Below are 14,564 nucleotides of genomic sequence, written 5' to 3' on the forward strand. Positions count from 1 at the left end.
GGCCGCGGGGCCCGTTTGCGGGGCCCGCCGAGGGGAGCGGCTTCCCGGCCCGGCCCGGCCCGGCCCGGCCCGGCCCTGCCCTGCCCTGCCCTTCCCGGCCCCGCTTGCCGGGCCCGGGCGTCGCGCGGGGGGCAGCCGGCGTCGTCCTCGGTCCCGGGCGTCGTCCTCGTCAGCTATAATTTCGCGCATGTTTGTTACCAAAGTAATTTATGTCCCCGCACGGCCGTTTTATTAACAGATAATTGGGCTAACAGAACAGAACTGAAAATATGGCAACTGCCCAGAAGCAAAAGAATTCTTTGGTATGCTTCCATTCATTTCATTTCATTTTATTTATTGTAATTGTTTACGGGAATCATTGATTCGATATGCTCAACAGAATGCACATGAGAGTTTAATGAATTTAGGCAAGAGTCATAGCAAAGGGCAGAAATGAGCGTGTAGCCAAAGTGGTACCTGGAATGAATTAAAAAGAGCAAGATGCTTTATAGATGCATTTATCCATCCAGCTGGAGTAGCATTTTTGCTAGGATTGCAATTTTATACACACTTACCTGGGAGTAAACTAAATTGAACTTAATGAGGCTTTCTTCTGAGGAGACAAGAATAGGATTGTGCTGTGAACGGTCTTGTAAATTCATTCTAAACAAATATGAAAGTCAATATATATCCATTTAGGCTGCTGTCTGACTCCCTACATTAGAAAAACTATATGGTATTGCGATGCTTAGGATGTAACTTCTCATTTATTTATTTGAAAGATTTAGGAAACAACCCTGCATGCTTATTGTACACAAGAAATGTCCTATGATTCCTGCTTTCCCTATTTGCCACTCCCAAATGGGACAAAATTTTGAATCAGGCATAGACATCTTTGCTACTTTTCTTCTTGAATCCTTTGACGCGTGTTTGTGCCAGTGTATCATTAGTGTAATAATTTGTAGAGTTAATGCAAACATTCCGGTTCACAGAAACCATGTGCTGGCCGGGGAGGCTAATTTTTGCTGCTTTATGTTACAGAGTGCAGCAATATTCTCCAACAAAATATCAACTGAGCAGCAATCACTGGTCCTAGTGAAGAGACTGCTGGCCATTGCGGTATCCTGCATTACTTACCTAAGAGGAATCTTTCCGGAATGTGCATATGGAACAAGATATTTAGATGGTAAAGCCTTCCAATGTAGAATAATTTTTCCTGCTGTATGGTTGCTAAGTATTATTGACTTAATTTCTATACTGCCCAACAGCTAAAGCATGTAGTATATCTTCAGAAGTTATAAGATGTTGATTTCTGAGCAACAGAAAGTTGATCTTTAGCTAGATTAAACCTTTTGCTGCAAACGACTGTCAATTGACAAATATATCTTGTGCATGTGCAAAGAACAGAAGTTGAACGAATAAAGGTTTGTGGTAAATAGTTTATCCCAGCTTTCCTCTAAACTCACCAAAAAACAGCAGTAAAAACATGCTCATATATTAAAAGCATCAAAGGCAATGGAAAAGGCCAAATGTTTATTTATGTATTCTGATCACAGACTGATTAAAGTTAATTCAACAAAAACAAAAGTTAATACAAAAATAGAAGAATACAAATAAAATCATGGAGGAGCCGAAAGGGAGTTCTTTCACATTTGTACTTGAAGGATTTAGGCTGCAGTCGTCTACGTGTAGAGACAGAAATAAATCCTTCAAGTCCTGGAGTCTGCTTGCCAGGAATGCTGGATGTTATTCTGTCTAAACATGTAAAGGACTGAATGCTTATTTACCTTTGCGGTGATATGGACAGAGTCATTGTTCACAACCAGCATTTTACTGGTCGTGGGTAATGGGAGAGGTTGCCCTACATCAAAAGCCTTCACTGTTTCCATAGGTCTTCCGGGTAGAATTCTTAATAAAGGGAGACTCAGTTGCTCTCAAGACTCTATTACAAATCATAGTATTTAAATAACATCCAGTTTTACTGATTCTTCAGGGAGAGAGTTGTTAATTGAGCAGAATCTTGTGAAAACAACCAATTAACAAAATAATTGATAGTGTTATCAATATTGTACCAACTAGTTCTTAAATGTAATTTCTTTTTATTGTGTCTTTTAAGACCTCTGTGTGAAAATATTGAAGGAAGATAAAAACTGCCCTAGCTCCAGTCAGCTGGTGAAATGGTACGTAATTTCCAGCAGCTACATGGAATCCTTGTAATGCAGATTGCATGCTGCTGTTTTTATTATTTATATTGCATCATCCATGCGCATGAGATTTTGCAAAGAATGAGATGACCGATCACTGCTCCAAGAAGCTTACAGTCTGAAGCTCAGCGTTGAAGAGAAGGAAAATTGAGATGGGCGATATAGAATGAGTATATAAATGCAGCTGCATGTACTTGGTTTTAGCTTAACAGGTGGGTTAGATGGAGAAGGTCATAGTTGAGGATGGAACTGAAAGAAGAGATTTGTCAGCAGGTGATGGCTAAGTGGCAGCAGAGGAGAAAGGGTGGTGTCCTCGGAGCGGGATAACTCCAGAAATTGGAAAGTGGGATGGTTGGAGAAGCAATGGTCCCTGGGTTGGGATGGACAATTGAGAAGCTTGTGCGAGATCGGAGCATGAACAGGAAGACGGTTTAGTGATTTCTGGCAGCGCAGTGCTGCTAAAGAGAAATGAAGCAATATAGAAACAGAGAGTCAGAAGGGGCCTCCTGGGCCATCTAGTCTGACCCCCGGCTCCAGCCGGCTCTGCTCACGACATGCCCACCATGTGCATGTCTAGCCTATCTTTGAACACCCAATATGTTTAACACTATAAGGTGTTTATTAAATTAAGGCTCTCACAGCATTCTTAATCCATAAAATAATGCTAAACAGTAAGGAATAATAAAGGATGGAAAAACCACAATAGATATTGCCGAATATTTATTTTTAATGCACAGAAATTGGTGTGAAACAACAGTGTTGTTTGATTTTTGCAGGATGTTAGGCTGCTATGATGCACTACAGAAAAAATACGTAAGTTACACATGGTTTTATCCTCTGCAAGCAACAGTACACTTAAAGATTCAGCGTGGCATTTTACTGATCACACACACTAAATGCTTCTAAGTTCAAATTAATTTTTCCCTTTTTATTGTATTTTAAATAGCTCAGATTGATCGTTTTAGCGGTAAGTTCTGCATACTGCTGACATTTCAAAATAAAGCAGTTATATGTGCTGTATTTTACTTTGTTTGTCCTGATAATGTTATTTATCTTTAAATACAGGTCTACACCAACCAGGAGGACCCTCAAGTACGTTTATGATGACATTGCATTAACAATTACAAGCCCGATCGTCAATGCCTGTTACTGAATCCAAGTAGTCATTTAAATTCTTGCATCCTAAAAGACAGACATGCTGATATAGTGGCACTGCATGTAACTTCCTTGGCTCAGATAGTATGAAAGTAATTGGCCACTAGGTGTCTCTCTGCCTCCATATAATGTAATAGTACTGTGAAAGAATAGGCATTCCTCCTCTTTATACTGGCAGCTGCAAAATGGGGAAGTTTTTTCTTGTAATCTAAATATGCCGAATCTCTTGATTCCAACCATGTGGGTTTTATTTAGAGAATTGTGCATTTTATTTAGAAATAGACTCTCCCAAACCGTCAAGGAATTAAAACGGGATTGCAACACTCAGGCTAGCATTGGATCAAAGACTGTACTGAAGCACATCCCAGGTTTTTGGACTGATGTTGTTCACCTTGTTTAAGCATGCCTTTTTCAAGTGCCTGGACAGAAAAGGAGCCCCGTTGAATGATGCCAAAGGACTATTAAAGGCCAGTGGCCGCCAGACGCCCCCAGAAAGTCCACAAGGAGGCCTTGAAGGCAGGAGCCAGCCCTTCCCTTTGCCCCCCCCCCCCCCCCCGGAAATAGCTTTGACATAATTAGCACCATCAATTCCCAACTACAGTAAAAATCAGCGGCCCCACGGAGGGTCCTTTGTGTTCTTCACTCGCACAAGTCCTGCAAGGGTGGGACACTCCCTTGCTTCAACAGTGCAGCTGTTGTTGAACAAAGGAACGCAAGTATGGATTTTCCTTTTATTGAACCAAATGGTGCCAGCAAACCATGAAGCAAACCGCTCTCTCGACTTGTGAGGCCACTCCTTGGGTGGACTAGACGCATCCAACTAGGATTTGCCGTGTGTGTTCGTTCGTTTTAAACATTTATCCCTGGCTTTCTGTCACAACAGAGTTGATTCCGTCCTCTCACTTTCAGTGTTGTAGTTAAGTAACACACCATGCTTGCCCGTTTTTAGGTACAAAGGGTTAAAAAGATTTCAGTATCAGTGCGTGCTAAAAGTTAGTGTGGGTTGAGTGTCGTGGTGAGATTGAAGAGAGCCAGATTCACATGCCCACTCAGCCAGAAAGCTCACCAGGTGACCTTGAGCCTGTCGCACATTTTTTTGTGCAAATAAAGCAGGCTTCTCACTGAGATAAAAAATAATTCCCTTACTTGGCAAGGCAAAGTGTCTCTGGAGTAGTTTTACCTACTACTCCCTGTCTTCCGTGCTAGATATATAATCGCTGTGTTTTGTGTTTAGACTGTTACAGAGTGCTACCAGTTCAAGTTCAAATACACTGGCAATGGACCATTGATGGATTTCACAAGGTATTATCTCTTTTCCCACTACTAAGCATCATTTCATAACACATTTCTCCAGCAGTCTGTTAAGCTGAAGTGGGGAAAACCAGTGTGTGCTCCTTTATTCTAGGAACTGATTGCTTGTTGTTGAAGAGAAAATGCTCGATAACACTTGGCTCTCAATGGGTCTGCAGTCACATTTGTTAGGAACATAATGCTTTTAGGAAAATACTATCAAATAGCAAACATGAAATTTTATTAGTATTGGTTCTCTGCTTCTCCTGAAGAAACAGCTACGTTTCGATTTGCTTTTCAAAGCACAGAGCCTTTAAAGTTAGCATTTTTGTTACTGGAACGTGTATCTGTTAAACAGTGACGGAAGCGCTATTTTAGTACTAAACATCATTTCTTGGGATATCTCCCAGAACAGACCAGGAACAGCTAGTGCTGTCTGCCCTTAGTGCCAGCTGGCATCCATCATGAGAAGAACTACCCTTCTGGGTTTTGTACCAGGAAAGTATCTCATTGAAGTGGTACTAAACGTATTATTGACGATATGGGAGCTTTTCTGCAGTTCTCCAGTTGGTTTGGAAGGACTTGATTTCTGTCAGTTCAAGTGTTATCTGAAGCTTTGCAAACAATGTCGGGCTAGCCTTTTAGCATATAAGCCAACTTTATATGCAGGTATATATAAGGTGGGAATATAGATCAGGTAAAGGTGGAAACAGTCCAGCATGCTCTTTCCCACATTGGCCAGCCAGATGCCCCCAAGACGTGCAGCATGAATGCAGCAAGCAGCTGCTGCTGCGATTCTTCAGCAGTTGGTATTTTGTGGCACACCTACAATCTCTGGACCTCTGGGAGGTCATATAGTCATCAGGCTTGATATGTAGCCATTTAGAGACTTCTTGTTTGAGCATTTGTTTAGTTCCCTTTTAAAACTATCTGAGTTGGTGGCTAGGCAACACATTTTATGGTAGCAAATTCCAAACATTCCATAAGTTGACATCCAAACTCAAGAGGGAGAAAAATGTCTCCCGATAATTTCTCTATGCTGTGCATACTTTTATAGTCTGCTCTCATCTCTGGTCTTAGTTATCCTTTTCCTAAACTCTCAGTATTCTGCAGTTCCTTGTAGGGAAGGAGCTTTAACCTCCTGATCATTTTGGTAGCTCTCTTTTGCTCGTGTTCATGTGCTGCAGTGGGAAAACATAACAAGAAAAAAAAGGAGTAGTAGATGAGCCACAGGGGCATTTGGGAGAGACTTGAGTAGAGATGGGACAGGATGGGTGGGATGACAGACAGTAGGACAAAAGGTTTGGCTATATCACCCATACAGCCTATGACTGTTTTGTGCTTCTCCAGTAAAAACCAGGGGAGTAATTCCAACATCACCTGCGCAGATACTAAGAAAGCAAGTATCCTGCTGATACGGAAGATTTATGTCTTGATGCAGAATCTGGGCCCTCTGCCCGATGATGTCTGTCTAACTATGAAACTCTTCTATTACGATGAAGGTACCATTTTTGGTCTTAATTCTTTGTGACAGATATGCTCAGATCATAATGAAATAAATGGTTCCTGCTACACTAGAACTTTGCTAATTTTTTGTTTTAGTTACACCCCCTGACTACCAGCCACCAGGATTCAAAGAGGGTGACTGTGACGGGATAGCATTTGAGGGGGAACCTATGTACCTCAGTGTTGGTGAAGTTCCCACCCCTTTTCATCTGTTGAAAGTTAAAGTGACCACAGAGAAGGAACGGATGGAGAACGTTGACAAAGCCATTCTAAAGCAAAGCATCTCCAAGAATACTTCAAAGGCACAGAATCCTGAGGAAAGGCAGGACCAGAAAATGGATGTAAGGATTGAAAAATATTATCATTGTGACCTATGGAATTATGATTATATTATTAGGGGCAGCATTTGTCTGCATTGTCCATCTTTTATGATGTCTTAAGATACATTCAGCCTTTTTAAAGATCTTCTTGTATGTGTACTTCATGCAGGAAGATTTTACTGCAGAAAATAAAACAAGAGAAAAGAAAAACACAGACAGGATTCTGCATGATGGAGGTACTAAGTGTATATAATTTGTGTAGCTGTGGGACATATATTGCACTTGTATTCTTTATGCTAGTGTTAAACATCTGGTATTTTTAAAGAAATCACCACAATACCTTGGAAAAAAATAGAAAATGAGTACTGCTTTCTTTCTTGTGCTCCAGAACTTTGATTTTAAAAAAGCAAAGGATGATAGTACAGGCCAGTGCACGAAGTACAGACAGGGTAAATTCTGATCCCATTTAAAAAAAAACGTATGAGCAGATGACATGTTGCTTGCATTTAATCATGATAAAATTAATTCAAATCAGACCATTCTGGGTTTCACAGACCCATTTGTAGAATGCACAGAAATAAAAACAATTTCCAATGCTATTCACAGAATTAAATTTAGTATGCAAAGAAGATGAAAGCATACGAGCAGAAGACAGCCAAACTCTCTCCATCTGTAGTTCTCAGGTACAGCAGTACATTTTCATTTCTTGGCTTGTTTCTCTTATAATTCCAATGGCACCTACAGACCAAACTTTATATGTGCTGCAGGGCCAGTCTGAAAATTCATTCACTGTGGGCTGTTTTGCAAACAAAATGCCTTCTTCCTGGGTCAAGCTCGATGAAAACTGGTTCTGCAGGTATGCTGCAGAAGCTTGCAGTATGCAGTGCTGATTGGCACTCCGTGACATCCTGAGACAACCTCTCTCTGCTGGGGCAGCTTTTCAACTTTTAAGCAATAAGTTAAAGAAAAACCTCTTAAGGTGGTGAATGGGAGTTCTTTAGTTTGTGTGCATGTATGTTTGCGTTGCTTTAAAGAACAAACAGGAAGCCCACCTAAAGCTTGCATCAAAAATAATGTTAAGTCAGGGTTCAAATCCCTGGTCAAATGCAATCTCAAAAGCATGGGGTGGCAGGGACAGACTCATCTTTTATTTTGGAGAAAAAACCTGTAATTCCTTTAAGTATGGTATGTCTGCCCATAGCCCAACCCCAAAACAAAGCTGAAACAATGCATAAAAACCATTTCTACTTGTTTCATTGTTTTTAGGTGGAGCAGCTAGTAAATAAGACTAAAGAACTTGAAGTAGCAGAGAGCAAGACCCGAAGTGGAAAGAGATTTCAGTGCAACACAGTCAGTGTCATTTTAGAAAGAATGAACAAAACAGTCTGTTGAAAGATCAGAGTGAGATAAATGGAGTTTTATATAAAGAAACCGTACATAATGCATGAACCTAAAAGGCCTCTACTTTCTGATCACATCAGTTTCTCTACTATTACAAGAGAAGGAGTTTATGATTATTAATGCAATACAAATTCATTTCTATAATATATTTTTAAAAAGTATTCTAAGGGTATTACAATTTTGGTTTAATTCTCTTCACAGCCTTCTAAGCAATGTACTGGGCTGCACAACTAAATGGGAATCTTGTAGCCTTCTTCCTGATTTTCAAGATTACAATATGGACTCATAGGTTTTCTGAATAGGGAAGACTATAATTACCCAAACTGAGTTTCTGAGATAGGTGAAAATAGTAGAATTATGGGGAAAGTTGTGGATGAGATGCCTTCTTTTGTGTCATTCGCTCAGTGGTAGAGCCTCTGCTTTGCATGGAGAAGGTCTCAGGTTGGATTCCCAGGGAAAGCAATCTGCCTGAAACCCTGGTGGACCGTTGCTGCATCAGTGCTGAGAGTAATTGGCTAGACGAATCTTGTGTAAGGTGGCAGAGTGCAGTTCTCCGCACTTGCTCTTTTACAAATTTTTGATAATTCGTGTTTGAGAGCTCAGATTCTGAGTAAATTCCATTGCGGGAGGCAAACTTAACCAGATGTGTGTACCTCACAGCACAGAATCTCAGTGTTTACATTAATGCTGAATTGATTTTCCGGGTGCAAACATGGGGGTGGGAAGTGAGGGACGCTGGGCGTGAGTTGCAAGCAGAAACATAGAGTCAGTGAACTTGTTAGGCTTCATGCTTCTGGCTGCCGGTGAGTGCCATTTTTTTATTTAATCCACAACACTTCAGAGCGAGGTCAGGGAGAATCTGTTCTGATTGTTTCACGGTGAAGCCAGGTGATGGCAGGTCATGGCTATGAGGTCAGATCTGACAAATGCTTCCTGCTCTTGCTCTGAAGCTTTGGTGGGTTAGAAAAAAATTGCCCCTGCCAGTAACTGTGCCTGTCGGGAGTGTAATTTGTGCTGCCAATAAGATTACAAAACTGATGGCGATAGCAAGAGAAGATGTGAATGGAGCCAGATATAATACCTTTACCAGCTCAGAATCCCCACTTTCAAGCTGGAAAAGATCTGAACCGTTATCTGTCATCATACAAATTTGTACCTGACCTTTGTCCTAGCTTGGCCTGGTTTTGTGCCCTACTGGATCTGTACAGAAACATACCTTTGAATGTACCCTTGCATGTTTGCAAGTTGCTTTACTGACATAACATTTTTCACCTATAAGCATTGTGGGGAAGATTTTGCCGGAATCAGCAACTCAGGAAATGCCCTTCAGAATGTACAGCGGTGAAAGTAAATCATATGTTGTCATGACCAAGCCAAAGCTTGCCCTTACTGTCGCCACTCTTAAAGAGTCCTTCATTAATTTTTTAGCACAAGTTGAGGAAGAGGAACAGCCGACTGATGCACAGTGAGCTGCTTAATAGCTGTCTACTAACAGTTCTTCTTTCTCTGTCAAGGGTGGTATAGAAAGCACCAAAAAGCCGTTAGCAGCAAAGCGTCCTATAGAAGCCCCAAAGAAAAGTGGCTCACAACCAGGCAAACCTGTAAGTGCTTACAGTAAATGATGTAGAAAGTAACCAGAGTTCTTACTAGGATCGTTCTCCCCTTCAGCTGTGCTTTATTAAACCAGTACGTTTGTGCAAAATGGCTAGAGGTTTTTAAGTGGCATCTACATTCTTGAAAAATTAGGTAACTTACAGGGATAGGAGCTGTGAGTCAATTCCTGTTCATTCATGACGGTCCTAGTGCTACAGTGCAATCCTGTGCGTGCTTATTCTATAAGATCAATCAGTCAGTAGTAAGTTCTACTAATGTTGCAATGGAGCTTGCTTTCAGGTAAGTGTGTATACAACTATAGCATTAAATAGATGTGGCTATTATGGGAAACAAGTGAGGTCTCACAGCAAAATACTGTGCGATACTTCTGCCCCCAGGATTCTCCTTGGAGGGCTTCCGCTCCAGCCCCCCCAGAAGGACTTGTGTTGAAGCTGATGGTGTTGAAGCTGATGGTGTGACTCAGCTGGCTGCCAGTTGTGTCAAGTGGAGCTCTAGGCCTGCGTTTACTGGATGCCATTTGTCAACAACATCTTGGCATGTCAGAGGGGTGCCAGCAAGGAAATGCATCCTAAGCAGGTCTGGAGCGCCATTCATCATGGTTGAGATACTCCAAGTGGCCCTCCTGCCCCTTCTCTATGTATGGATTGGTGCCACGAGTGGAGGCAAGCGACTTGTCACCTGAGAAGGGACCAGTAAGTTGTGGCTCGTGCAGTTTGTCTAACGGGCCTCTTGCTCTCTCCCTCCTTCCATCTCTCCCACTCCTCCTCTCCAAACAATGTACAATGTTATTTCATTTTGACAGGACTTTGTGCTTTTCAAAATAGTTTTGCGCTTCTGCAAATCTCAGCATTTCCCCAGCCATAAAAAAATCCCTTTTCTTGGCAGCTGATGCTGTTTTCTCTTCATAGCAATTTACATGCACCCCATAACTTGGCTTTTATATATAGTTACAACTTTTCTAACTTCTTATATGCAGTTATAACTTAAAACAGTTGTAAAAGTTCACAATAAAATTATTTAGAAAAAAACAAAAACCTTTGCTATTTACATGTAACATGTGGGACCTATTCCTGGTCAGAGTTCCAGCCAGCCAGAATATTTTCCAGGATAGCCCACCTGCAACAACACTCAAAATAACATTCAATTATTTATCTGCAGTTTTACGTTCTAAAACATACTGAATTGTTGCGTTTATCTTTTTCAGGTATATGATTTTGAATTCTCTTCTAGTCAAGATTCAAGTCCCAAACGGAGAAAGTTTAGCGAACCGAAAGAGCAGTTTAAATACTAGCTTCCGGATGTTTTCATTTGCTTTTTTTCCTAGAATGTTTTTCTTATTGTAACTACTATCTTGTTATATTTAGAAGGAGTTTATTTTAAGTTGTTAAGGCCATCAAACAAATGTATATGCTGTAGTTCCAGTCAGGGGTATAGGCTTTTAATTCAACTACATATAAAACTCGAATCTCATAAACCTCATGTTTCATCCATCAGCCGTGTGTGTGAGAGATGGCAGTTCTCTGGAGCATTAAATGCTACTCTGGGCATACAAGAAAAAATTACTCATGTGGAGATTCATGTCCCTTGGGCTTTCAGGCACTGGACACACAGTGTGCCTGGGCTATGGATCTCTGGATTACTAAATACAGTGTGTGCAAATGAAATGGGACACCAACAGTCATTTAAAGTAGGCCTGATGAAAACGGCCTTAAGGACCAACTCGGAAAAAATTGTTTCACTTTCGTAGGGCTTAATCCAGGATAGTTTTCTGGCAAAATCCAATACATTATACCACCATGTTTTACATGGATAGGCTCTCCCAGGCTGAAGATTAAAAACTGAGTTTTTGTAGAATAGCATGTCCGGAAAAAGGCATCTCCTTATAGGAAGAAGGAACTTGGCACAATTTGTTTAGTCTGTTGATTTTCATAACTGCACATTTAGATTTTTTAAAAGAGCAGCTATTCTGTTCTAGTTTTGTTCCTTACATGAAACTGAACTATCAGAATCCTCTAATATTGTTACTGGTAACGAATATATAAAAATAATAGAGGTGTGTGTCCATGACAGCAGTAATAAAGTGGTTAACCATTTTAAAAATATAACTACATCTTATTCTTAATTTTGCAAAACAAGTGCCCATGATGAGGTTTCTGTTAAGCAGAATAATCTCAGGCAGCTCTTTTTATACCATGCAAATAAAAGGAAAAAAGCTTTGAACTAATGGTCTGATCCTGAAAAAGTTAACCACACCTAAGTCATATGGAAAGAGACCTCACAATTGAGATACATCCCATGAATTTCAACAATTCTCAGGCACATCTGACTTTTTCTGGATTGTTAGTTGTCCCTAACTTGTTTTCTGTTACAGACGGTATTGCCAAAAATTTAGAAAAATGTTAATTTGTGCTGTATAATTTTTGAAACAGTGGAAGTGTTCAGGCTAAAAAATGTTGATTTCTAATGGAACATTTACAGAGGTTTGCACCACATTCTGTGCTTTCCATTTCAGACCTTCCCATTTTATAGCCACAATAAACTTCAGCTTGAACAAGCCACCTCTGCTCAGAAGTTTTATTTTAAAGGTTGATTCCTGCCTCATCACTGGCTGCGTCCTCTCTCTGGAACTGCTGTATACATTTTCAGAATATGTTTATGTTACTTCCCAGCTCTGGAACCTTAAGCCAAAGTAAATAGGTATAAATTCCATGCAAAATCCCCCTAGGGAATGGCAGCAGAGGCAGCAGGTGGTGGTAAGGTGGTGAGAAACAGTGATACATAAACCTAGGAATTTAGTCCCTAGGCAAATGGAAACTTTCAGACTTTTCGAAAGTGGGCCTTTGGCATTTCTGGGAGACGCCATGGTAGGAAGGCTGGAAGAATGGGGAACTTGTGTCCCGGGTTGTGGGTGCTTTGCTTTTTGCTACTGGGGATTCCAGGTGAAGGCCCCTGGTGCTACAAATCCAGGCATTGACCACCTGCTCTACCTTTTGCTTGTCGCCACATTTTTCCCCCCGGTGAGAAACGGCATGGAAGAAATGGTGGGGGAACCATGTGGGCTCAAACTGAAGCCCATCTGAGACCTACGGTGTCTCTGCCCCGGCTCCCCCTTCCATCTCGCCTGCCCAATTCCCCCTGTAGGACTTCCCATGCCCCAGGGCGCCATTTTGTTGCCCTTCTCTGGACATGTGCCTGTTTGTCTTCCTCCTCCCAAAAGTGTGGGATACAATACCCCAGATGGGGTCTGACTGGGAGCTGAACTGCAGGCTCCCTTTTTTTCACCTTCAAGAAATTGACCTACTCGCTGTCTGTTTTCCTCACTAAATTTGTCCCTCACTCCATGCAGGAGCTATGCAGAGGGGGAAATGGTAGCAGCAGTGGAGGCTTTTCCCCCCTTTTAGCCCTCACATGGAGGGTGGAGATGGCAGGAGCAGAAAGTAGGTGCTAGGAAGCTTTAAACTTCTCCAGCCCACTTGTGGTGGTCTAAATTGCTTCAAGGCTGTTTTTTTATTTTATTTTTTAAGATGCATGTATTGAAAGTAGCCTGTCGTCGAGTCCTAATGCAACTACCATTTGAGGGCATCGCTGTCAACTTGTCCCTTCAGGAGCCACAAAATGGCGCCCCACTCTGACTAAACTGGGGTGCTCAAAGGGCAGCAATGGGGCTGTCAGTGATACTCAAATTGGGGGCCTTTCCACTTTCCCCACCTTTTTAAAAATGTGGCCCAGTGGCGTGGCCGCCCCCTCTTCTAGCTGCCCCACTTCTCCCTGTGGGGCACCGCATGGCACGAGCCAACGGTGTCATGCCTGAGGTAAAAACAAAATGGCGACCGGCAGCCTCCCTGCTCCTGGAATAGCTGAGGGAGATCTGCGAAGAGCATCAACCGCTTTTATTTAGGATCACACCTTAGGGAATTTTTACAGCCGTTTTGCCCACCAGAGTTAGGGATTCTCCTTCCTTTTGTCTGGCTTTTTGTGGAGACTCTTCCCAAGGGGTTCTCGTGGTCAAACAATGGCCCACCAAACTCTCCCTTCCTGAGGTTTGGCCCCTTCTATTCATTAAACTTTTGACGAACAGACGACAAATCCACAATATTAGCCTCCGCAGCGCTTGGGCAAAAGAGGAAAATTGCCTTGCAACATTTCCAAAGCAAAAGCAAATTCCAGAAGTCTTGCCCACTTCTCCGATACGGCACAGGAGATCGTGTGCTTTACGTCCAGGAGAAATTTCTGAGGAGAAACGTTTGACAGAAGTTGGGCCAAATGAGGAAGGCCCGGTTGGGAACCAGCAAATTCCCAGACTTTTTAATGATCCTTTAAAAAAAGAACGGGAACCTTTTGACAGAAAATGTAAATTTAAGAATGGCAAATTAGAATTCCCAAAGGCTTGAAAGACCTAGTGGCTCCCCCAAATGGAAGAGTGGGTAACAAAATGTCAAAAATGGGCCCAAAATTTCCAATTGAACATGTACTGAATGGTCTGAATTGGCTACTGGGGAAAGAGATCTTGCAGTTATGTTGGAGAATATCATAAAGAGCCGGGTAAATGGCAGTGGCAATGGTTAAAAAAGGCATATTCCACCCATGCTAAGGATCAAACACCTAACTGCAAGCACCATAATGCTATTAAACAAACCTATTTTGTTTATTTCTTAGGAACGTTGTATCCTAATATCTGAGGATGTTTCCCAGAGAAAACATGGAGTCAGCAATCAGTAAGACAATTCAACTCATGTTTTGGAAAACAAGGACTACAGTAAAGACACACTCAGAATAAAACCCATGGTTTTGATTGCATCATTTAAAAAGAAAAGGGAAGTTTCTGAGTCAGGAAAGATGTGGTAAAGGCAATTAAAAAGATGTGTGTGTGTGGGGGGGGGGGGGTCAAAACATTTCCCAACAAGGAAAAGTTTTAAAAAATGAAGCTTATAGTTCAGGGAAAGCGTGACAATAAAAGGCTCAGCGGGACAAAACCCAAAGCTTATGCAATTACAGCACAGGGCAAGAAAGGTGTCCTTCTTTTTACATAATCCCAAAAATGGGATCAAGGAATGAAAATGGGAGTCAGGAGTAGCAAAAGGAAGGACTTCATGTG

The 14,564-nt window shown here is 41.6% G+C and overlaps 1 protein-coding gene across 4 annotated transcripts; it reads left to right on the top strand.

Annotated features, from left to right (window-relative positions):
- The first annotated feature begins 154 nt into the window (after positions 1–154).
- HORMAD1 (HORMA domain containing 1) lies at positions 155–12,027 on the top strand. Of its 4 annotated transcripts, XR_006416563.1 has the most exons (15): positions 155–302; positions 1,021–1,165; positions 2,096–2,159; positions 2,960–2,996; positions 3,130–3,150; positions 3,249–3,275; positions 4,573–4,640; positions 5,979–6,130; positions 6,231–6,475; positions 6,624–6,690; positions 7,061–7,137; positions 7,721–7,804; positions 9,370–9,456; positions 9,847–10,161; positions 10,674–10,758. XR_006416563.1 is itself a non-coding variant. In XM_044449310.1 (14 exons), the coding sequence occupies exons 1-14, from the start codon at positions 270–272 to the stop codon at positions 9,925–9,927; spliced, it is 1,188 nt and encodes a 395-aa protein (XP_044305245.1). In that variant the 5' UTR covers positions 155–269; the 3' UTR covers positions 9,928–12,027. The 4 variants fall into 4 exon arrangements, 3 of the variants coding, with proteins under 3 accessions (XP_044305245.1, XP_044305246.1, XP_044305244.1); XM_044449310.1 differs by having other exon boundaries at positions 9,847–12,027; XM_044449309.1 differs by lacking the exon at positions 9,847–10,161 and having other exon boundaries at positions 156–302; positions 10,674–12,027.
- The last annotated feature ends 2,537 nt before the right edge of the window (positions 12,028–14,564 follow it).

Source organism: Varanus komodoensis, unplaced genomic scaffold (genome assembly GCF_004798865.1).
Source record: "Varanus komodoensis strain SLA01 unplaced genomic scaffold, ASM479886v1 scaffold57, whole genome shotgun sequence".
NCBI lineage: Eukaryota > Metazoa > Chordata > Lepidosauria > Squamata > Varanidae > Varanus > Varanus komodoensis.